This window comes from Hoplias malabaricus, chromosome 1 (assembly GCF_029633855.1).
Source record: "Hoplias malabaricus isolate fHopMal1 chromosome 1, fHopMal1.hap1, whole genome shotgun sequence".
NCBI classification, from domain to species: domain Eukaryota; kingdom Metazoa; phylum Chordata; class Actinopteri; order Characiformes; family Erythrinidae; genus Hoplias; species Hoplias malabaricus.
Genome location: NC_089800.1, coordinates 47,166,243 through 47,189,640, shown reverse-complemented (window position 1 = coordinate 47,189,640; position 23,398 = coordinate 47,166,243). Strand labels below are relative to the sequence as shown.

General features: G+C 36.8%; 1 protein-coding gene across 7 annotated transcripts; it reads left to right on the top strand.

The window, feature by feature from the left end:
* The first annotated feature begins 660 nt into the window (after positions 1-660).
* On the top strand, positions 661-22,750 carry cuedc1b (CUE domain containing 1b). 7 transcript variants are annotated; one of them, XR_010801911.1, is made up of 14 exons: positions 661-854; positions 1,490-1,630; positions 14,731-14,921; positions 15,052-15,355; positions 16,815-16,942; positions 18,013-18,169; positions 18,359-18,581; positions 19,334-19,396; positions 19,562-19,645; positions 19,746-19,839; positions 20,080-20,138; positions 21,246-21,315; positions 21,440-21,495; positions 21,675-22,750. XR_010801911.1 is itself a non-coding variant. In XM_066664839.1 (14 exons), coding segments are annotated over exons 4-14 (1,233 nt in total). In that variant the 5' UTR covers positions 661-854; positions 1,490-1,630; positions 13,288-13,394; positions 14,731-14,871; the 3' UTR covers positions 21,676-22,750. The 7 variants fall into 7 exon arrangements, 6 of the variants coding, with proteins under 6 accessions (XP_066520936.1, XP_066520899.1, XP_066520917.1 ...); XM_066664839.1 differs by lacking the exon at positions 21,440-21,495 and adding an exon at positions 13,288-13,394; XM_066664802.1 differs by lacking the exon at positions 21,440-21,495.
* The last annotated feature ends 648 nt before the right edge of the window (positions 22,751-23,398 follow it).

Genomic DNA, 23,398 nt, shown 5'->3' with positions numbered 1-23,398 from the left:
CATACAGTATATAAAGATCAATCCAAATTAAAGGGCAAATCAAAATCAGCTTGTCTAAACGGGGCCCTGTCATCGGACTAGATTTTAAACCTACTGCTCTTTGCTCACGTATGTAAAGTACGGAAGTTAAATGTAAATGTCAATCATACTTAAAACGCAATAAAAAAGGGAGGGTTTAAATATTTGTAAGATTTTAGACATAGATTTACAGCTGAAAGATTTACAGAAAAGAATTAGAGCTGAAAAGTGGTATGGGAAGTCTTCATATATTAAAAATGTTTTTTTTTTCAGTTACATTCAGCAAATAAATAGGAACACGTTTAAGTTAATTGTACATGATTCGTGTTTAGTTTCATTTCAATACATTTTTTAAATAATACGTATATTACTGACAAGAATTTCTGTAATATTACTCATGGACAACTGAATACTCTTGTATGCACTAATTTGTTCATAGGTTTTTGTTCATTTTCTGAGGAAAACTGTTAGTCTCTATAGAGAATAACCCCTATTTGTGTTTTTCCTTAAAAGATCAATGAATATAATTATTTTAACAAAGAAGCCCGAAACTCACTCAAACACAAGGCGGTGCTGAAATCCATTTTATTTCTCCTCTCTCTCTCCAATAGGAAGCTGTCTGTCCCCTTTGTTCCCCTCAAAATCTCTCTCTCTCTCACACACACATTTCCCCTTATCCTTATGATTCACTCGCGGCGGCGGTGTGGAAACGAGGGGCTGCTCGTTGACCGTTTAAACCCGTCTCGGTTTAGAGATCGTCGGTGTCAGTGTGTATCTTTACTGAGGGCCGTGGGGAAGAGTTTTCATTCTGATTTTACTGCGCTACTGTCCGGACGGTAAGGTGTGAAGGAAGTCTGCCTCTGTCCTTTCTCTCTTTATCTCTGAGTCCATCTGCTGCGGTAGGAGGCGACATCAGGGTTAAACCCGCTATCCGGTACTTTATATTCCCCTCTTCGTATATATTTGTAATAGTTGTAGTTAGTAACGACTGAAGTTGACATTTTTTAAAAATCCCCTATAGCTTGTTATTTGAAATTCCACCTTAAACGATTCAGTTGTTGAGCTGCCGAACGGTTTTTAAGGTGGAACGGAAAAAACCCCAAGAAGAAGCCAACTTCTGTTTGGTTAATTTATTTCAGAACTGAAGTGGCTGGCAGTTTTTTTCATGAAGGTGTTTGGAAGTCGCGGAGCCTGCTTCAGAACAGAGGACTAGGGCTTTTTACCGTTTCCTCTCAAGCAGCGGTAACTCTGTTCAAGGCTTGTTTTAGAGACTGGTGCGGCCTCCGCTCACAGTGGGTAGAGGAAAATATGAACAAATTAGCTGATGTTTTACAGAAATAATGTCTATACACTCAGCCTTTAACGACGGTCAGTGTAAGTTGGGAAGCTCAAGACGCGTGGCTAGACATTTAACACCACATACCCGTCTACTTTTCCTGTTTATCCATGTTTTTCCTATGTTTGTCTACAGTGCCCCTGTCCTGGCTAGGAGCTAACGCCAGGCTAGTGGAGTATCCCGCACTGCGCTCACTACAGCCTATGGGACGTGTTATGAGTTGGAGGAGCTGATGGACCTCTGCACAGTGATTTGAGTCATCACCTCCATACGAAGGTTAGTGTATTTCATATTTCCATGGCTTACTGCTCTTTTCCCTGTGATTAATAAATAATGGGGCAGTTTTCTATTTCGCTTAAAGATTTCTAGTTTGTGAAAATATGTGATTAATTGAAATTACACTGCTGTAAAGCCTATATAAAGACTAGGCCTATATTATGTACTGTGATTAATATAAGCTGTTCTCCTGTGTATACTTTCCGTCCCTTAAGGATTCTGAATGCTGAATAACATCTACAAGCTGGTGTCATTTTAGTAAACAAGAAATGCACAGATTAACTTCCCCAGCAAAATGTATAATTAGGTCTTTGAGATTTAAACATGGCGATTAAGAATATTTAGGCTTGAAATGGGGCATTTCATTGAGGAAAATGGGTCAGATTTACAGTGGTGGTGAAAGAAAAATACAGTATTTTTTTCTATACAAAATTGACTAAGAATCTTTACATACATATACAAAATTTTGTATTTACATAATCATATAATTTTCTTTGAAGGAGCTTATTAAGTCAGTACATGCTTTAGATATCTATTAGACATCACTGTTGTTAAGCAACTTGATACATTTCTGCAGAAAGCAGCATTTAATTGTGAATGACTTTAAAGAAGATTAAAAAGACTATTATTTAATAGTCTGTAGGCTCACAATTTCCAAGAGCCAAGACTATTTTGTTCAAGTAAAACTGTCTATAAAATATGCATTGGGAATAGTGTCATGAATCTGGAGGTATCTCCTTAATGTCACCAGCTTAATTTGAGTTTGGAACATGGCTGTTATTGCTGGCCTTTGTTGTCTTTTTGACTGACATGCAGTAATGATGAAGGAGGTCCTAAAGGCCTGTCTGGTGGACAGCTGGTGTTAGTCCCCTCCCCTTTGAGGGTCTTTGAATGGTATATGGCTATTGACCCTCTTTTTGTGCTGCTTAATGACACCAGAAGTCTTATGGAGTCATAGTATCAGTTCACAAGATAATCTGTCTGTGTGACCACAACTACACATATACCACAGCAATTTACTGAGAACTTTGATCTCCTGTCTGAAATGGAAATAGATGTTTTTGATTTGCATTATTTTTTCACAATACCAATTGTCGTTTCTGGAAAGGGAACACATCTCTGTCATTTGTTGACTACAAATATAGCCCATAATAGAGAAACTGTATTATGTATTTTTTCCTGTGATGGTAAAGGCAGTAATGTTTTTTGGATTCCTGAAGTGCTGTTTATGTCCTTGTTAAGTCTTAAAAGTTATTTGGTAGTGACAGAAAAAATTGTGATAATTTGCATGGTCTGATATGGAGAAGAATATAAATTATGTACATTTCCTTAAAGGGAACATCGAGGGTTGTGGATAAATGCGGTCCTCTCTGGCTGTTTACATTCAGAAGCTAAGCGTCTTTTAAGGTGGAATGGTGTTTGGGTGGGTAGGGGGATGGAGGACTTTTGTTTGAAGGTGAAGTGGCTGATGTTCCACTAGTCTGTGAGGTTTTTATTCACTGTTTATATTACCACAGAAACTCATCTGTAACTGCAGTTGTTTAGTTGTGTGGCACTTTTGGTAATGCAGCAAAAATAAGTCAATATTACCCAGGGAAAAGGGCAATCCTCATTTCACTTCATGCTTGAATGTTTGGAGTTGTCTTCATTGTCTAAAACTATTTCAGATATCTCTACCATGAGCAATGAGAGAGAGAGAGAAAGACTAGCATATCGGACAGAGACCGTTTGTTTTTCACTTGTTTGAAGACACTGGGGCTTTGTAAACACATTACATCGGTTTTATGCACCCAAAAAGACTGGAGAGGTAGTCTGGAAACACCTTCTGAACTTTATCAAAAGTGTTCTTTTTTTATTTATTTATTTATTATTATTATTTTTTTTTTTTATTACAACCATGAAAATTGCTTTTAAACTCTGTTATAATGGTGAATGAATATGGTTTAATGGTAATAATGAGTTACAGTATTGGACTGCTACCAGCACAAAATGCCAAATGGTTACTAAAATAACATTACATAATAGCCAAGACTATTGAGGTGTAAGGCTGGAGGGAGGTCTTAGGTGTTTTCCCCTTTGTATACAACTCTGCACATTAAACACACATATACATTGAAAAAATGTACATGTTCACTGTTTGCTGATAATGCAGACTTCACTTAAAGCCCAATTTATGCTTCTCCGTTTAACCTACGCAGCAGGTATGGAATGCTAAAAGGGCCAAAATGTCAAAAGAAATTTCACCTACAGATGGCATATGTGAACAGTGTTGGGAGGTTTACTTTTAAAATGTATTCCATTACAGAATGAAAAATACATTCTTTAAAATGTATTTTGTAACATACTACTTTATTCAATATGGGTAACATATTCTGAATACGCCACAGCGGCACGGTAGCGCAGCAGGTAGTGTCGCAGTCACACAGGTTCGATTCCCGCTCCGGGTGACTGTCTGTGAGGAGTGTGCTGTGTTCTCCCCCGTGTCTGCGTGGGTTTCCTCCCACGGTCCAAAAACACACGTTGGTAGGTGGATTGGCGACTTAAAAGTGTCCGTATATATATGTGTGTGTGTCTGTGTTGCCCTGTAAAGGACTGGCGCCCCCTCCAGGGTGTATTCCCGCCTTGCGCCCAATGATTCCAGGTAGGCTCTGGACCCACCGCAACCCTGAAGTGGATAAGCGGTTACAGATAATGAATGAATGAATATTCTGAATACTTCTAAATAATTTGGAATGCTTCATCATTTTCTTACATTTAAAAGCAGTTTAAATTACAAGCAATTACACCCTGCTTACTTCAGAAGAATATTCTTTTGTGTTCTTCTGTTGTATTCTATTGTAGCAAATAGCTGAATATTTTAGAGAGTTCCTAGATGAATATAACATTAAATGTAAGATATAAAAGATTATAAGAGTATGTAAACACAAAACAAATTTAATTAATTGCCTGGAAAAAAGAAAGGAGGAAGGAAGACATGGGGAGAACACACCAAACTCCTCACAGACAGTCACCCAGAGCGGGACTTGAACCCAGAACCCCCAGGTCCCTGGAGCTGCGTGACTGCGACACTACCTGCTGCTCCACCTCGCCACCCTAATATTGCCTTAATTATTTCCATAACTGTTAGGAGTGAAAAGTTTTTGACAAACATGAAGTGTTCTGCTTTTATATTGAGTTACTACACACATTTACAACACAATGTAAGGTGGATCTGAGGGCTGAAATATAAACTATGAGGTGTCTAGTTGTTAAAAATTGCACCAAATAAGTACACCACCACATTTTAGCACCCAGTGTCAAACAACCACCCTGAACAGTGTGTTTACAAAAGCTTAGCCTACTTATCAACTTTAGCCAGACCAAAAACGCACATGTGTAACTTTTCACCTCAAAGGACAAAAACTATTGACAATGCTAGAGCCCTGTCTGCTTTATTTTGCATTATTTACAGTTTCATTAAAAGTTTTTGTTGCATTTAACCATACTGCACCATAAACTAGATTGGTACCACTGACTATATCATTAGTTTTAATGATAATATCTGTGTTAAAATGCTGATAAAACTTCCCATGTTTTAGTTGTATGTTCCATACGTATGGAATGCATCAACGCAAACCCTACATCTGTGATTGGTCCGCAGTCAGATTAATATTACACTACCATCAGCATGTTTGAGGTTCGGCCCCGGTGGTTTAGCTGTGTAAATGTTCAGTAAGGCAGACACACTAGCGCATAGTAAATGCCTATAAACGCTCTCAATGGCTTTAATCAGCCTTAAGACAGTATGGTATAGTAAGGCTAATGTGGAGTTAAATTACATTTTTTACATGTTTTCTGCATAAAAAACAGTGACTGGTGCAGTAGGTAGTCATACCTAGCACCTGTGGAAGAGTTGGATATCAAGTTCCTTTCTCAAGGGCACTTCAGCCATGGATTGATGGAGGAGGATAGTGCTGTTCCTTCACTCTCCCAGCCCTCAGTCAAACCGGCAACTTCCAGTCCCAAGCAGGATGATCAATGTGTCATGCAATTCACATTAGTTCTCCCAACTGGCTGCATTCTTCATCTGCACATGAGCAGAGTGATCCACTGCTAAGAGTATTTGAATTTTGAAAGAAGGCATTTAAACAGAGTGTAATGAGTTAAAACCATACAGGCTGGGCACACTGGGAGAGTATTCCACAAAGCAGGATTTTTTTTGTGGTTTCTCTGTTCAATACGTATCAATCTCAGCTCTGTTCCTATTAGACAGGCTTGACTTTGGACTTAAGTTAGCTGGCTAACTGAGAAAACATGCTTTATGGAATACCCCCCAGGACCATCTCATTCCACCAAGTGGGGGAGAGGATGAGTGCTGTGGTCTTTGAACCTCTCCCCAAGCCTGCCCAGTACCATTTAAAATAGAGCACACGTAATGCAGCAAGCAGTAGGTACCCTTTCCTGTACCACAATAGGGTTCCGTATGTGGTAGATGACCATAACCACAGAGTGGATGACTGTGCTTGTAAGCGGTAGCTATAGCCATCTAGCACACTTAGAATCCCGCTGTGAGGTAGAGACCAAGAAGACAGGAAGTGCACTCCCACCTTACTACCCCAAGTGGAGAGTGAGAAATAGCACAACTATGTTAGACCTCAGGGAGACAGCTTTAGGGTTCATAAGCAAACTCAAGTCTCATGTTCAGCCTAGCTTAGGAGAGTAAGAGGCATGCCCCCGCAGCGCTATCAATTAGTGTTCCTTCCATATCCTCCCTAACGTAAAACCTCCATTTTGCTTGTCTGCTCAATGGGAGAGGGAAACATAGTCATATGTTTTTTATATTCATTTTGGAAAAGATAGTAGAGTGCCCATAGTGTTGAAACAAAACATGAGGTGTTGTCTGATTAGGTGTTCAAGTGTCATAGCTGACTACATCATCTTTACAGGCCATTAAAATTGTAGCGTTTCTTTGTGCTTGTTTGTGCCTCCCAAGAAAGAGCAACTAGCCGACCTCTGATTTGGCACATGACACAGTATAGTGCTGCGCTGACTGTTGTCATCGTTATTAGTTTTGTGGCATGGGTCCAGACTGAGCACACTCTAGAAACTTCCAAGAACTAGATAGTCAAGTCATGCACCTGAAATTAGATTTCTCCCTTCCCCTCCCTCTCACCGTTACAAGAAGTAAATCCTATTATCAAAATGATCCAGATCCAACATTTGTCCTTCTGTTGTTGTCCTGAGAGTCCACTCTGGGTGGAACGATGGGTTCTATTTTCTGATCTGCATCAGTATTAGCGTGTACTTTTACAGTGCAGAATTACTTATCAGCTATAGTGATAAATTCATAAAGTGATGTGATACTGAATTTTATCAACACTGCATTGGAAGACAGCAGTCTATCAAATTAATGATAGTTTTCTGTATGATGTGTTTAATTTACATGATTAATTCTAATTTAGTTTAACAGTTCTGGTTGGTGCTCAAATATTGTGGGACTTGCATTAACAAGATGACGTCCAAGAAAAATGTAAAAATTTCATTAAAAATTAAAAAAGTTAAACGTTATTGTATGAACCGTGTCCCTCAACTGTAATAATAAGCACAGTGACAGCAGATACGCTTGGACACAAGTTAGATATGCATTCAGCTGTTCAGTTTCACTACTCCTTGGAAGCTTTTTCCATTTCCCTTTCAAAGTCAAAAATAACAGTGTTATTTCATTGCCTTTATCCGTTTATACACCCCCCCCCCCACACACACACACACACATAATTTGTGTGTATGATCTGAAGTGTTTGTATCATGAACCTGAATTAGCATAAAGTATCATATGACAATATTTTCTCTGAATTTCCAATTTAACTACAACTAACTAAATTTGCAGCGAAACAGATGGACTTTGTTCTGTAACTGTAGAGTACAAAGTGGACCTCTAAGGTCAGTGGGGCTAATAAAATCATCAGTGAGTTGAAGCAAGAAGATATCATGGACGATTAGTGCATTGTCGCTTATGTTAGCATGTTTGAAAATTCATGGACTTTGTTAGTTTTGCTTTGTGACTGTTCTCCACTCATTGGAGCTTAGTTCTAACGTGTCATTAAGCAGAACCCCGCAGCACAGACCTGCCTCCCTGGCTATCCCTCAGCAAGCAGCCTGGCTTCAGAGTGAATGAGTACCAGCAGCCAAACTTCCTAGACTGTGATTGATTATACTCTGTGTTAGCTCTGTTTTGCAGTCAGTCAGGTCTTGTCCAGACGCCAAAGCATTACAGTGAAACTGCCTCACTCCTTGTGGAGAGTGTCAGAATATGTGTGGAAACTGAATTGCAGGGATTCTTTCCAAGTCCTCCCCAGTCGGCCTGTTTTGTTCATCTGTTTAACAAACAGCCACGTTTTCTTGCTTCCAACTGCGCTTTTCTCTGCTATTTTTTTTTCCTCTTCCTCCAATAGATCTGAAAGTCTGACAGTAGGACCTAGTCTGCAGTGTTATGCATATTCTATTACCCTTGCTCCATCTTTGTGTCATGTCACTCACACTGGTTCACTCTGTGTAGTGAATCTTGGCAATTCAGTAGAACATCCAAATTTAAATATAGGCTATGCTTTTTAGCTTACCCTTGATGTAGCATATTTCGGTGTCTTTGAAATCACATCGTTGTCTCTGCTGACTGTTTGTTTATTTATTTTTTACGTTTAACTCTTGATTTATATGAAGAAGGAGGCATGCGGATAATCTTTGTTTTCCTTCCTTTTTAAATATGTGATCATTTTTTTACTCAGACATCTTAGGGCAGCACTGTATAGTTCAGTTTTTTGATTCGTTAAATCAGTTGAATTGTTGTGAAGATGTTGTTTTTTGGAACTGCAGTGTCATTATTATTGATGTGTAAATCTAACTTTATGTAAAAATTTTATTCGACTTTGATTAATTATTCTTGTTGTTAATTATTTTTGATTTATATATATATATATGGCGGCACGGTGGCGCAGCAGGTAGTGTCGCAGTCACACAGCTCCAGGGGCCTGGAGGTTGTGGGTTCGATTCCCGCTCCGGGTGACTGTCTGTGAGGAGTTGGTGTGTTCTCCCCGTGTCCGCGTGGGTTTCCTCCCACAGTCCAAAAACACACGTTGCAGGTGGATTGGTGACTCAAAAGTGTCCGTAGGTGTGAGTGAATGTGTGTGTGTCTGTATTGCCCTGTGAAGGACTGGCGTCCCCTCCAGGGTGTATTCCCGCCTTGTGCCCGATGATTCCAGGTAGGCTCTGGACCCCCCGCGAACCTAAAATTGGATAAGCGGTTACAGATAATGGATGGATGGATGGATATATATATATATATATATATATAACCTTTATTTTAATTTTTCAAAATTAATGCTGCTGGATTTCCGTCACCTTTTAGTGTATAGAATCAAGAATTCATTCATCTTGCACTGGGGTTGTTGCTCGGTGAATGATCGGGCACTGGTTTAGTAAGTCTTGTCTTTTTTTCTGATAAAGCATATCTTAAAAATGTCCTGTTGCAGACCCTGCAGTCTTTGTTTTGTTATTGTCAGCTGTAAAAACAAGATGAGGTATGGCCTGTTTATAGAGACGCAGGACAAAATTGCTGTCCTGAGCGTAAAAGACTTGTTGAACTAAAGTTGGCACCACAGTGAAAATATGAAGCAGAGAACAGACAAGGTTTGGGTCATTCCTCTGAGATTCATTATGTGGAGTGGGGTACAATGGAGTAAGGCTTTAACTAAAAAGGCGATTTTTTTTTTAATTACCACTACGATGTTTGTTTAATTTTTGGTGGATAAGAATTTTATTACAGATGTCTAGACACTTTTATTTGATAAGTGCTTTTGAGTCACTAATGTGAACTGTTGTATAGTAGAATATAATGCAAAGCATGTTAAAGCAAATTGGTTTTGTTATGTCTACCTCTTCTTTAGAATAAAGATTTAAGTTTTAAATATTGTGCGATTCATGTATATCCAGTATCCTCATTCTATGAAGTTTTAATGGTGACGTTGTCACTGTTGCTTTCAAAGTCTGCTTTTATAAATTGTGTTATTAATGTACAGCAACATCTGTTTGTCTGTTGGCCAACAGCCAGCATGCAGACAGGATGTGATGGAATTTTTTCCCCCACTCATCTCTTGTAATTCACATCATATTTCTTGTACATGGGGTAAAGGTTCATCCAAACTAAGATGACTGCTTATCTAGTCACATGTAGTGACTCATAACAGTTGCAATCTGAGAGTGTTGTGTTTTTTTTTTTTTTTTTTTTTTTTTTTTTTTTTTTTTTTTTTTTTTTATTGATTCCTTTTAATTTTTTCAAGCATCCTATTCCATATTTCTATAAGCTTTGCCTGACTGAAGTGACTGCTTCAAGAGCCCCAGAATACAGCCAGCTTAAAGGGGTTACTTCAAGAGCCCCCAATCACTCAAGCTGTTTGTATTAATGTTTAAGCCAGCAGCTTTACTGTTTTATGTAGCTATAGCATCAGTACGCTTAATCTCTGATTTATTTTCTTTCATGAATTTCATTTATAATCTGTGATGATTGCAGTGTTGTTCTGCATTAGTTTGCAAAACTCAGTTTCAATTTCAAAATTTAAAATATACTTTAATTCAGCAGTCCACATATTTTTCTCATAACTATTATCATCGTTATTGTTCGTCTTCTCCTTAGTGGGCAGGGCTGCTTTCATATTGGTTGTTATACTTATCCAGGCATTATATTTCCTTGAATAGAACAGAGCGGCACTATAATCATGACAAATTCCTGTTGTTTTTATGTTAATCTGTTAACTTGGTATCTATTTTTAATGGAACTTTGTGTATTTATTAGGTTTTGTCAAATCAGAAACTTTGAACTAGGACTGTGCCATATCGTATCATTCACAATAATATCATCATTTTTAAAACGATAAAATACCAATATCATTTTAATCATGGTATTCTGACTTGTCTGTGTAATGATGCCATGCAGTTACACATAATATGGCATGCGTTCATCACGAGTCATTTAGGCACAGTGAAGTACAGTGGAAAGTGGCTCTGAGATGGAGGAATTTGCTTAAAAAAAGGGGGGAGTGATTTCAGTCGTGTGGAGGTGGTTTAGTTACAAAATATCAGACATACAATAAACCACGGAATTACGTAAGAAATTAATGGTTGTGTGGTAGATTTATATGCTACAATATTTTTTTGTTTATAAAAAATCTGAATCTTGGTAGTTGCTGTTTACAAAAAAAGCAAAGGTTTAATTTTTTTTTTTTTTTTTTTTTTTTTTTTTTTGTCCCTTCTGAATGTTTGAAACTGTTACATTTGTAATAAGACTTTAATACAAATATATATAATTATTAAAATATATATTTAAAAAATAAAATAAATAAAATTATTTTTCAATGTTTTGTCATATCGCGAAGAATATTGTTTCCGCCAAAATTCCCTGAAATATTGTGATATTATTTAAGACCCCTACTTTGAACCCCTTTCAGACATCTCTGAATGACAGTGTTTTTCTAGTTTAATAAAGATATCTATAATCCCTTCACATTCCATTTGACAGTTTTGTTTTTAGGTCCCCCCTATTAGTCAGTGAAACTTAAGTGAAAGTGGCTGCAGCATGAAGACTGTGAAGTCAGTGAAGGAGAAACTTTACTCTGCTGTAACAGCTTTAGACAAAGAGCTCTGGATTCTATTGCTAAATATAGCAGAATCTCAAATGCAGATTAATATAGTGTTGTCTGAACAACTGCAGAGTGCAGAGCGAGGGCATGGTGAAGCTTTCAGTCTGGTCTTTCAGGACTGATTGAACTTGACAGGTGTTTTTAAGGACACTTCCCAGTTTTTAATGGTTTCTTCTTGAACCAGCGTTGTTTGATATCAGACCGAACATCTTAGAAGGATAAATCAGTAGCCCTGTTTTTTGTTTATGTGCATTGGCTTTGATTTTTTGATCAAATATGGTGTGCTGTTAGAGGCTGATATAAGTAGGCGGCAGTGTTTTCTTTTCATCATACTGAATGCATGTATCACATTCCTCATTTCTGCATACTGTGTGGCATCCTGTTTCCTATTTCCTGTTTCCAGGGAACGTAAAGCATTTCCTTGCCGAAATTTCCATTAGACTCTAAGTGCTGTATTTGATTCTGAATGAAAAAAGAAACAAGTGTGAATATTAGCTTTTGTGTAGAGATAAGTAAATGGCATGAAGTTCTGCATAATGAATGATAATGAAAGGTATGTTGAATTTTGAAATCAAAGTTATATAAGGAGTAATAAATATATTTATTCACCAGTTATGGGAATTTTGTGGCTTTCATATTCAAAAGTGTGAGAGAGAGATTGACTTCCGATGTTATTATCCTTCAGTGATATTTATGAATTATTATTTTTAAATTACTCCTTTTGTCTAAGAATAAAAAAATTTAAATGTATTTATTTATTTTTATCAAAATTTAAAATGCGGCTGATAGTGGGTTCTCTCTAGGAGCAAAATAAGAGATCGCCCTCGTTCTCAAATCTTTACACTGGATATCAGTCTGTTACAGAATAGACTTTAAGGTGTTGTTACTGGTCTATAAATGTCTTAATGGGGTAGGACCAGTGTATTTATCAGATCTGCTACAGAGATATGAGCCGAGCAGAGCTCTCAGATCTTCAGGAACGAGTCATTTAGTCCTTCCTCAGGTCAAAACTAAACATGGAGAAGCAGCGTTTAGCTCCTATGCTGCTCTTAAATGGAATCAGCTGACTGAGAACATTAGAAGAGCCCCGACTTTAGACACTTTTAAATCAAGACTTCAAACATTCCTGTTTGAACAGGCTTACAGCTCAGTTTAAAATACTCTGCACTATTTATTTCGTAACTGCACTTTAGTTCTTTTTTTATTGTATTATTTTAAATTGTTTTAATCATTTTTATCATGTTTTCCTTTACTCTTTTTATATGTTTCCTTTTATTGCACAATTTTATTTGTTTTAATGGACTTTTATGATTTTTATTCTTGCTTTTAACTTTTTTTTTTATTTTTTTTTTTTTTTTTTTATAATTGCTCTTGTATGAAAGGTGCTCTATAATTAAACCTGCTTTGCCTAAATGAAATGAAATATTATCTCTATTAAATGGCCCATCCTTTCTATTTTCAGACTTATGTTTTGGATGACTTTCTTTCTAAAGGCATCTTAATGTGTTGTCAAGGCATCATGACACCCAAACAGAATGATTAATTAGATGCAAATTAGCAGCTTTCAATTTTAAAGCTGAAACAAAGCCTTTTGATTACAGAGTAACTCTCAAGCCTCAGGCAACTGCAGCTTGCCTCACATTTTCACAGATACGGCCTTAAGAGACGACTTCAGTACACAGACTACATATTCTCATTTTGCACAAAGCATCCTGTTTACATCATAAAGTGTCTCCATGCCAACAAACGGCTGGCAAAGAGCTCTGGGTCCTGGCAGTGCCATGTGGGCCTGGCTTCGGCTCGGCTGGGTGCATTGTTTCCCCAGAGCAGGGATTTCTCTACCCAGCACTGAGAGGCGGGGGTGGGGGGGTGGTCGGGGTGGTGGGTACTCAAGTGGCTGAAGGGAAGAAAACGGACCATCACAGGGAATTTTCAACAAAGCTCTACACACTGCACATTTTTAGAATTCCTATTTTGACATTCCATTAGGAAGAAGACATGGGCTTGCCTTCTAAACATGAACAGGACTCGAGAAACTAATCCCAAACAGAGCACAATCAGACTTTCAGTTTCAGTCAAGGAGTAGATTCATGAAGGTATGAACATAAAATTTTTAACTGTGCAAAATATGGTTATGTCTTTAAACTTACGTCTTAAACCACACGGGTCTTCGCGTTTGGCAGCCTCTAAATTGAGTTATCTTTTTTGGTTTTAGGCAACAGCTATATATAAACTAGCTAACGGTATTTTGTGAGTAAACAACAACCGCGTATGTAAATTGCTGTGGCTAAGAGCTTGTGCTAAATGTCTAAATTGTGAAACTTATATGTTAATGGCTTTCAAACCAAATGCACTGTGCGTGTTTTGTTTTTCTCCTGTAATTGCTCGATATTAAAATAATGGGTTGCTTTTAACTACAGCTGTTGTTTTTGATCCGTGCTACTAAAATGAAGCCTTAAAAAGTGGTTTCATGGACAGTGATTTGGCCTACTACTAATCTGACTAAGCCTAATAAAGCTGTTTGTGGTAGCCTCAGCTAAGCACTTTCTCTGTAACACTGCCCTTTCATATTTTAGTCATAGTGTAGGTGCACACGGCTTATTGCTTGTTCATTATTAAAAGGTTCTCTTATTGCACCTACTATATATTATTTGTAATACTGAGTTCATTGGGCGGTAGGCTTGCATGTAATTTATCATCCTTTATTTTGGCTGGTGCTAAATGACCTTAACAACAAGGCTATTAACAGTAAAGTTAACTGATGAGTATGCAAATTGTATATAATATTTATGGAGACATTATCCATCCATCCATTATCTGTAACCGCTTATCCAATTTAGGGTTGCGGGGGGTCCAGAGCCTACCTGGAATCATCGGGCGCAAGGCGGGAACACACCCTGGAGGGGACGCCAGTCCTTCACAGGGCTATGGAGACATTAGCCTTTTTTTAAATAATGTAGTCAAATTTTTGTTCCTAAAGATGCAACAAGCCAGTGAAGCACAAATCGGCAAATGTTCTTTTGATTCTGATTTCTGCAGAGCATAAGGTTTCCTTTGGTCATAAGTTTTCTTTGGCTAGTTAATTTAGGAATCAAGGGTGATTAGGTTTATTTACTAATCCCTGAATGAACACTTGCTGAAGGTGGGCATACTGGTGAACTGTGATGTACATAATTTTTTCATTTATTACAGGTTAGGTAGATTTACACTCTTTGTGTCTGCCTTGCTCCCCATGTACATCATTAGTTTTGTTCTCTATGCAGCACTTTGTAACTTGTCTTAGTCATGAACTTTTAGGGCAAAAAAACAAACCTAAGCCATAAATGAGAAGATTTCCAGTGTTCTAGGTGGGCAAAGCATTTTTTTTTCTTTCTTTTATCACATAGTCTTACACTCCTATTTCTCTTTTCCATTCTGCACTCATGTATCCAGAGGAATAAATGGACACCCTGAGCTACTGGGATCACCATCTGGAGGCATAGGCCGCAAGACATTTGATGCCATACTTCCTTCTTGGAGCCACTCCTTTACTATTATATTGGATGCAGCTGAACAAGCAGAAAAAGAGAGAAAATGCCTTCTCTTTCCTCAGTGGACTCACATAATTCTGCAGTGATGAAAGAGTAAGTTGCTTTAAAAAGCTGTGTTGCTTTGAGACAAATCCAAGTGGATAGGCAACAGAAGTTTGAGTCATTTTGGCAGAGGCATACTTGCTCAGGCAAAAAAAACAAAAAAAAAAACGCATCCCTGTAGGATGACCAGTCTTTTTCGACGAAGTAGCAGCAATGGTGGCTCCCGTAGTGGCAATGGTGGAGGCTCAAACACAGGAGAGCTCAACAACAGCAGACCCAACCGACAGGTACGGCGGTTGGAGTTTAACCAGGCCATGGAGGACTTCAAGACCATGTTCCCCAGCATGGACTACGAGGTGATTGAATGTGTACTGCGCTCAAATAATGGGGCAGTGGATGCCACCATTGACCAGCTGTTGCAGATGAGCATTGATGGCAATGAATCAGACGACAGCTCGGATTCAGATGACAGCATCCCACCAGAGGTATTACACATGTACTGGATCGGTCACACTACAGCTTTCTTAGCCGTTAGCTCATAATAGGAGGCTCATCACTACACCACAGACTGGGTAAATCACTTTGCTGTGCCAGTTTTCCAGATGAAATGTCAGTATGTGTTTTGTCTGTTTTTAGTTAAAGTTACAGGCGCAGTATTGATTGGAGAATATTGTAATAGGTTGAGGTGCATGTTTATAATTAGTTTGCAAACAGTTAGTTGTGTAATAATGTTTGAGGGGACTTGTTACTGTTTGTACCTCAGAATCAGATGATTATCTAAATCGGTTTATCCCTGATATAAATACACAGGCACTTTTTTTTTAAGTAGCTTATAGTGGTTTTACAGTGTTTACTAGTTGAATCACCACTGATTGCATCTCCATTTTCTTCTCATGCAAACATGTGAAAAACATTGAAAAAATGTAAGGTAGATTCATAGAATTTGTTGAAGGCACAGAAGGATCCTTCTAAGATATATACAGATTTTTATTTATTTAAATTTGAGATCTTGGTGTTAAGTAGTGCTTCATCCATTTTACTGTATTGTTGCAGTCATAAGTAAATTTCTGTGACGAAGCTTCAAAATAGTTATTCCGGATTGTTAAAAATGTAATCATGATTTTGACACATCTTTTAAATTCTGGAAGACTATTTTGTCTGTGCTTAATTTCTATGGCACACAAGATTCATGCATGTTTTCCCTAAGGTTCAATGATTTAAAAAAATGCACTATAAGCTTAATCCAGCTATCCTCTTCTCAGCCACCTCATTATTCTGCTAAAGTGTGTGTGATTGTGATCGATGTTCTTCCAAGTCAGGCGGCCTCATGCCCGTCTCCCTTGATTTCACTCACTGTTTGAGGAGTTATACTCATACACTGAACCAGTTTCATACTGAGACATGCTGCATCCTCTGTCTGGCTCTGCATTCCTTACACTCAGCACTGAATTAGCCCTCTCTGTCATGGCCCAGTAGACATGCTGAGCCATGACTTGGATTAAATCCCTGGTCAAGTATGAACTACAGTATGTTTTGTATGAATGTAGTGCCTGAGTAACTCATTATGACCAAACAAATGTTGGTGAATTTTCATAAATATTTTACAATTTATCATCACCATCCCCACAAAAGTTATATTCAATGTTTTCAGACTTCTTTCAAATTATTATTATTTTAATTTCTGAGTAGACATACAGCCTCTGACAGATGTACAATATTATAGAAGGACTGTATTTTTATATATATTTTTGTTAATTGTCTAGTATAGACTATTCAGTGATTATTTGATGTACTTTAATGTGTTCATATAATTATTTAATGAGAGGAAATTATTATTTTTATTTTATATATTTTTTGGCATTCTGAAGTATAACTGCACATCCTGTTTTTTTTTTTCGTTTTTTTTCTTAAATATATATTGTGTTGTTCTATGGTCCTTATCAGATTCTGGAAAGGACCCTTGAGCCAGACAGCTCAGATGAGGAGCCACCTCCAGTCTACTCTCCGCCCACCTATGACATGCATATATATGACAGGAAATATCCCAATGCTCCACCCACTCCACCCCCCAGGTAAAATGAACACGGGACAACAGTGTTCTAGTTATGTTGACTTGTTTTTTTTGTTGTTCATGGAGGGAACATTTAATGTTAAATTTGTAAAAATAGAATCAAATTCTAAGCATAGCTTTTAGATTAAAAAGAATTTAAAAAGTATGTTTATTTTACTGTTGTGTCTGAGTTTATTGACTATTCTAAAAGCAGCAGAACGCGTTTTCCTTTCCACTGAATTGTCTTCTAATGCCATCTAGTGTTGTTTAACCGAAAATGCAGGTTGCAATTATCCTGTGTCTTATCCCATGATCCAAGAATCCATTAATTAGTGGTTAGTAAGGGGCAAATTGCCATCCAACTTGTCACTTTCTGCAAAATAGCTTTTGTTTGAGATGACGCACTGCATTTGTTTCAGCATTTTAGTTCTCCTCTCATAACTACATCATTAGTAGTTACCAAATAATTTGTTATACTAATAGCAATAAATATTAATACCCCTGGCAAAAATAGTATAATCACACATTCTGGTTTTGTTTAGCAAACCACAAACAAATAAAATTAAATTGAGTTAGTGGCAGTTTTTCCAGGTCAAACATATATGGAAAAATTAAAATATATGGAATAACTAAATGTTTCAATGATGAAGAAAAAACAATTATAGATCTCACTTCATGAATTTGTATTGGCCAACAAGATGATGCTGAAACTCTTGCAAAGTGCTGTTGATGATACAAAGATGACTGCGTGAGATACTGAATTTGGGGTTTTCATTAGTTGTCTGTTATAAACATCAAATTAAAATAAATAAACACTTGAAATATATCAGTCTGTGTGTAATGAATGAGTATAATATACAAGTTTCACTTTATGAATGGAATTACTGAAATAGATCAACTTTTTCATGATATTCTACTTTTATGACCAGCCCCTGTATGTTTTCTTTATATCACTAACCCTCAGTGAGCTCAGGCCTAATAACGTTGTCCAAACTTGTATATGAAAAGGTTTTATGTACAGAATTGTGCTTAATTTTACCAGAGACATTAAAAAACGTCATTTAAAAATGTAATACCACTGCAATATTGCAGATTTGAGGCACAGCCCCCTCCAGCAGAGTCTTCTCCAGGACAGGTCCCTCCAGGGCAGCGGCAATCTCGGAATTACAAGAACTGGAATCCTCCAATGCTTGGCAACTTGCCTGATGACTTCTTGCGAATCTTACCCCAGCAGTTAGACAGTATACAGGTGCAGTTTAAATATACCCTACACGTTCAAATACACACTGTAATGGAAGCTATATGGCACTTCAGTTAACGTCATTATAAATATAACTGATATGACTTCCTTGATTGTTATATTTAGAACTGAAAGGGGTGTGCTGATTCTTTATATCTTTCACCTAAACTCTACTATTCCTGCTTGTTTCTTCCACAGAAAACTCAGACCGGTTCCTCTGACACATTTTCTTCCCCAGTGTCTTCCCTGTCGTCAGTGCCACAGCAGGCTGCCTGTGCTACCACATCGTCTGGTGTATCTGAGCAGGAGCGGAAGCTAAAGCAGTACCTGGATGATGAGCGTATTGCTCTTTTCCTGCAGAATGAGGAGTTTATGAAGGAGCTGCAGCGCAACCGCGAGTTCCTCATTGCGCTGGAACGAGGTGCATGTTGTTATTTATTATTTCATACATGAGCAGTGGCAACTCTACACATGAGGTTTCATTAAAAAATAAAAAGATTTGATGGGCAAGAACATCATCCTACACTAACAAAAAAAAAAAAAAAAAAAAAGGTTTATTGTTGTTTCATAAGTCTATTTCGAATTTTAGCTTTGCCCTCTTTAATTTTTTCAGTGCCTTTTAAAGCAAGATGTATAGATATTGATGTAGCACTAGATGATACTTATTATGATTTAAATCTGTGTTTAGGACTAAAAGTCATTCCTTGCAATATACTTTACATCCTAATTAACACACAGGGTATCCCTATAAGATGCTGAGAAACTAATGAATTTCCTGGCTGGATAACAATACGTATTTTTTCATTTATTTTTTTTAAACCTGTTAAGGGGAAAAAAATGAGACAATAGAAGTAACTGTTTCATTGTCTACAACTCCACTGATTTGTTTTGACACATAATTCTTGCTAAAAACTTATAACATCTGCTTTGGCACATGACTTGTACATCAGACTCTCTTTATGCACTTATCTACAGTCAAACTGGGTGCGTTTGTTTAAAATATTGATTTGAAATGTGTAATGTGATTTGAATGGTAAGGTAATCATCCATCCATCCATTCATTATCTGTAACCGCTTATCCAGGTAAGGTAATCATGCACCACACAATACAAAGAACCAAGAGCTAAGCCGCCTTGTCATCAACGAAGCTGGTTTTTCATGTCTTTGTTTTAGATCGGCTGAAATATGAGTCAAAGAAATCCAGATCAGGACATTCATCCTCTGGAAACTCTGCAGGTAAATATCCCACAGTTGCTCCCTTAATGGTATATGTAGAGGGATTGAGAGACGCTTTGTGCTTGAACTGATCCAGATAAGTTAAATATGTTTTGATGAAATGTCATTGATACAGTGACACAAAATTTGGACTCTAATTACTTTTGCATGTTTTCCCTTCAACAGGTGACCACCACTACACCCCTGGTTCATTAGAGGGTGTATCAGATGACGCTTTGTTCAGAGACAAACTTAAGCACATGGGAAAATGTAAGTACAGTCTTTGAGTAACTAAAGTTACAGAAAAGTTATGTTTTCTGGGATTCTCAAATAAAACAATATAAAACATATATTGTCATCTCTTCCACAGCAACCCGGAAGAAACTGTTTGAAATTGCCAAAGTATTCTCAGAAAAGACAAAACGAAGAAAGTCCAAAAGGAAAACGCTCCTGAGACATCAGTCGTATCCTTCACACAGCCTATTTTCGGCATTAGACCTTTTAAAGATCCAGCTTCCAAAGTTATGCCTAGAAGCACAGAATTTGTTCAATGTTCAGTACTAGAATCATGGAAATATATTTATAAATGTTCTTATGGCTACAAAAATATATTCAGTAGAAATTAGTATAATGTTGGCTTTTTGATTTAGTCAAGTCCTAATTTCTCTGCTCGTCATTAAAGGACCCCTTAACCAGATTCTCAGATTGGGAACTGCCAACTCCACTGCCAATTTGCTGGATGATGTGGAGGGAAATCCCTGCGGTAAATAAGGCGCTTTGCTAGTGCATGTACTTGTATGGACTGATTGAATCACCTTTCCTTTTTGTAATAAAAAAATTTTTAATGTTTTTTTTTTTTTTTTATGTTTTTTTTCTTTGGAAGGTGATGTAAAACAAATATATGTTTTAGACAATAGAATTCATTGAGAGAAGCTGCCCTGCCCCTGCCCCCAAACTGTCAAAAACCCACCCATTTCAAACGAGAGCATGTAAAATCTTCTCATGCACAGAAAGGGCTCAAGGGAAAAGAGCTTGGCGCATGAGGGAAAACTTTAAAATCTAGAGGGTAAAACACATTTGAGAATGGAAGAGAATGATCAGTGCATGTGCAATTCCTCTCTCTGCACTCGCGATAGGGATATTTACACCCTCAATGTTAAAACTTGCAGGTTTATATTTTCTACCTGGTGTTTTTGCACCCTCTACTTTTGACATTGATGTGATTGATGCCTTAGTAGATTACATTATATTTATGCTGAAATATATATTAGACAATAACAATAATCATAACAGATGAACTTTTATCCTTCCTTATGTCTCTTGCGTGCTTTCTCTCTCTCTCTCTCTCACACACACACGCAGATCTCCTGATTCCATATTTGAGTCTCAAGCTCCACTGTAGCGTTAATTTTCTCCAATAACTCAATTAACTTCTGTGTTGTTTGCTAAAGTTCTTTCTGAATTCTTTACTCAGAAATCTTAGAGAATCTAATTTAAGTCTCCAAAACTACACTGAGTAAAAAAAATAACGGTTTGTCATGCATATCATACTGCACATTTATCTCCATATAAAGACATTACTTATGAGTATACTTCCACTGTGTTGATCTTAAACTGATTATTTTATTTTATAAATAATAATCCATTATTAAATGCTTCAGTGTTGAGTAGGGACACTGCAATTCATTGTGATTAATTTCAGAATATTATGCGATTAATTAGGTTTTTATTAACAGACAGCACTAGTTAAAACATTTAAACCCTGCACACAAAAGCTAAATGGTAATGAAGAGATAAGGGGAAAATGTAAGCCACATTCTCATGGCCAACTTGTATAAGATAGGAAGAGTAAAAATATGTCTGTTTTCAGAAGAGGAGAGTCAGCTCAGAAGATTGGCCTCTCATGAAGAAGAGCGACCCCACAGGGAAGGGCTTTCATGGTGAGCAGTCATTCCAATTTTCTTTTTTTTTCTGAAACTGAAACTGAATTAAGCATGTAGATACTAAATGGGTTATCCAAAGGTGTTTTTTTTTTTTTTTTTTTTTTTTTTTAATCATGAATAGATTAAGGCTATATGATAACAGGAGTACTGTGCAAAATGTGACCTCAACTACAGTGTGTAAGTTATATATCCTGTTTTACTCCCCTGCTATAGTATGTATGTTACAGTATAGTAAGTATGACTAGGTATGCTAACTGTTTTGTACAGAAATTGTACAGAGATTAAGCACATTCTTAAGTTTACAATATTTTAAACTAATATTCTTAGATTTTCACTCAATTTATTTCTCATTTCAGATCCCTCCAGTTGTTTGACATGTTTAGTTTCCATGGTGACAGGAGAATGACCCATGGCAGATAGTCCTGTGGCTCCTCCCCTAATTTCAGAGCAGCCTATCACAGGCTTCGGAGGAACCTTTCCCATCTTCACAGGAAGAAACTGGTGATTCTGAAGCAGCCTTGTAACAAGCATAATTATTACCGGCATTATATTAACTGTATTATAACTGTTTGTTAATATATGGTTTCCTATGTAAAAATGAACAGATACAGTATTCATTTCATGATTTTTGGGAGAGTCCCTGCAAAGAAAATAATTGGTTTGTACTAGTTTTGTGTACACATTTTTTACTTTAGATATTTTTGCTCCTTGAATATTTATGCTTTGTGGCTTATACCTATTTGAAAAAAAAAAGACATGCTGACATTTACTCAAGAAATCAGTCCAAAGTATTCAGTCCAGCTAAGGGTTATATTTTTAACAACATTAATGTGGAATGTTTTAACAGCACATTTGAAACAGCCCAATAGAGTCCAACCCTTTAAGTAAATGACGCATGAAATGTATTTATACAGTAGCCACATCTGATAGTTAGTCAGTTCTTATTAACCACAGTATCACCAAAATGCCTTTCTTGATCCATTTTCGGTAGAAGAGAATACATTCAGGACTCCTCTGGTTAGATTTTTAAATGTACCTTACTGTGTTAATGTCAGAGACGATCCTTTTCATTTCTGGCCATAAAGCCCAAGCACCAGTTATGTGTTTTTCAAGATGTTTTTCACTGGCAATTAGTTATAAGATTATCCACTGGCATAAAGAATATTCTGAACAGAGAATAAGTGAAGCTGTTACAGGAAAGAAAAAAAGAAATGGACAAAAAATAGAAATTGGTGTTGGTGGTCTCAGAATGTCTCTGATTATTAAAAATGTAAGAAATAGAAAAAGCCACAGACTTCCAAGAGTGAACATTTGGAAGGCTGGAAGGAATTTATTTGAAAAATGAAAAGCAAGTCTCTCAAGAATTGAATGGAAATATTTAATCTGTATTATACGCAAGGAACAAATGCTGAATTAAATTATATTGTATTTAGTTGTTCTGACCCTACTGTCATTTTCATGTTAAATATATATATATATATATTTATATTTGCTTTTTATGGATAATGAAAAATAAGTACAACAATTGTACTGTTTTAATTGGAAATTACAAGAAATAAAGGGAGGTCTGTAATTTAGGTTGTAGTCAGTTGATTAAATAGGATGACCTTATGCCTCTTTGCTACACAGTTGCATAACTTCATAACCAGTTCATCCCAGTTTGAATGAACCTTTGTCCTGCTGCACTAAATGATTTCCTGTGTAGCAATTTTATTATGTTGTTACAATACTTAAATTATTTAACTTAATTCTTTAATGCCAAAATTCAATTTCTGATGTTTTTACACAAACCTGGGCAAGGGCACATATCTTTGAATGACCTTGCACCTCTTCTTGCACTGCCATATCCGTTTCATAATCTATTTTAATACAGCATTTCTTTTCTATCTCTTCTGGGAGTATGTAAGATTAAATAGTTAAGCCAGTATTAGTCTCAACAAATTTACATTTTTTTGCCAGTGTATTTTTTTTATTCTAATATTTTTAGAATCAGCATAATTACATTTTGCTGTATTTGGTGCAATGAGATGCTGTCATTGTTGATTTAAAATGTTGTTGAAATATAACTGGAGAATAATTT

Excerpts from the sequence above, each read along its gene's own strand:
- cuedc1b (XM_066664802.1), top strand. The coding sequence starts at position 14,872 with ATGCCTTCTCTTTCCTCAGTGGACTCACATAATTCTGCAGTGATGAAA. Across the intron at positions 18,170-18,358 it reads AGCAGTTAGACAGTATACAG|AAAACTCAGACCGGTTCCTC; the intron begins GTGCAGTTTAAA and ends TTTCTTCCACAG. Across the intron at positions 19,840-20,079 it reads ACGCTCCTGAGACATCAGTC|ATTGGGAACTGCCAACTCCA; the intron begins GTATCCTTCACA and ends CCAGATTCTCAG.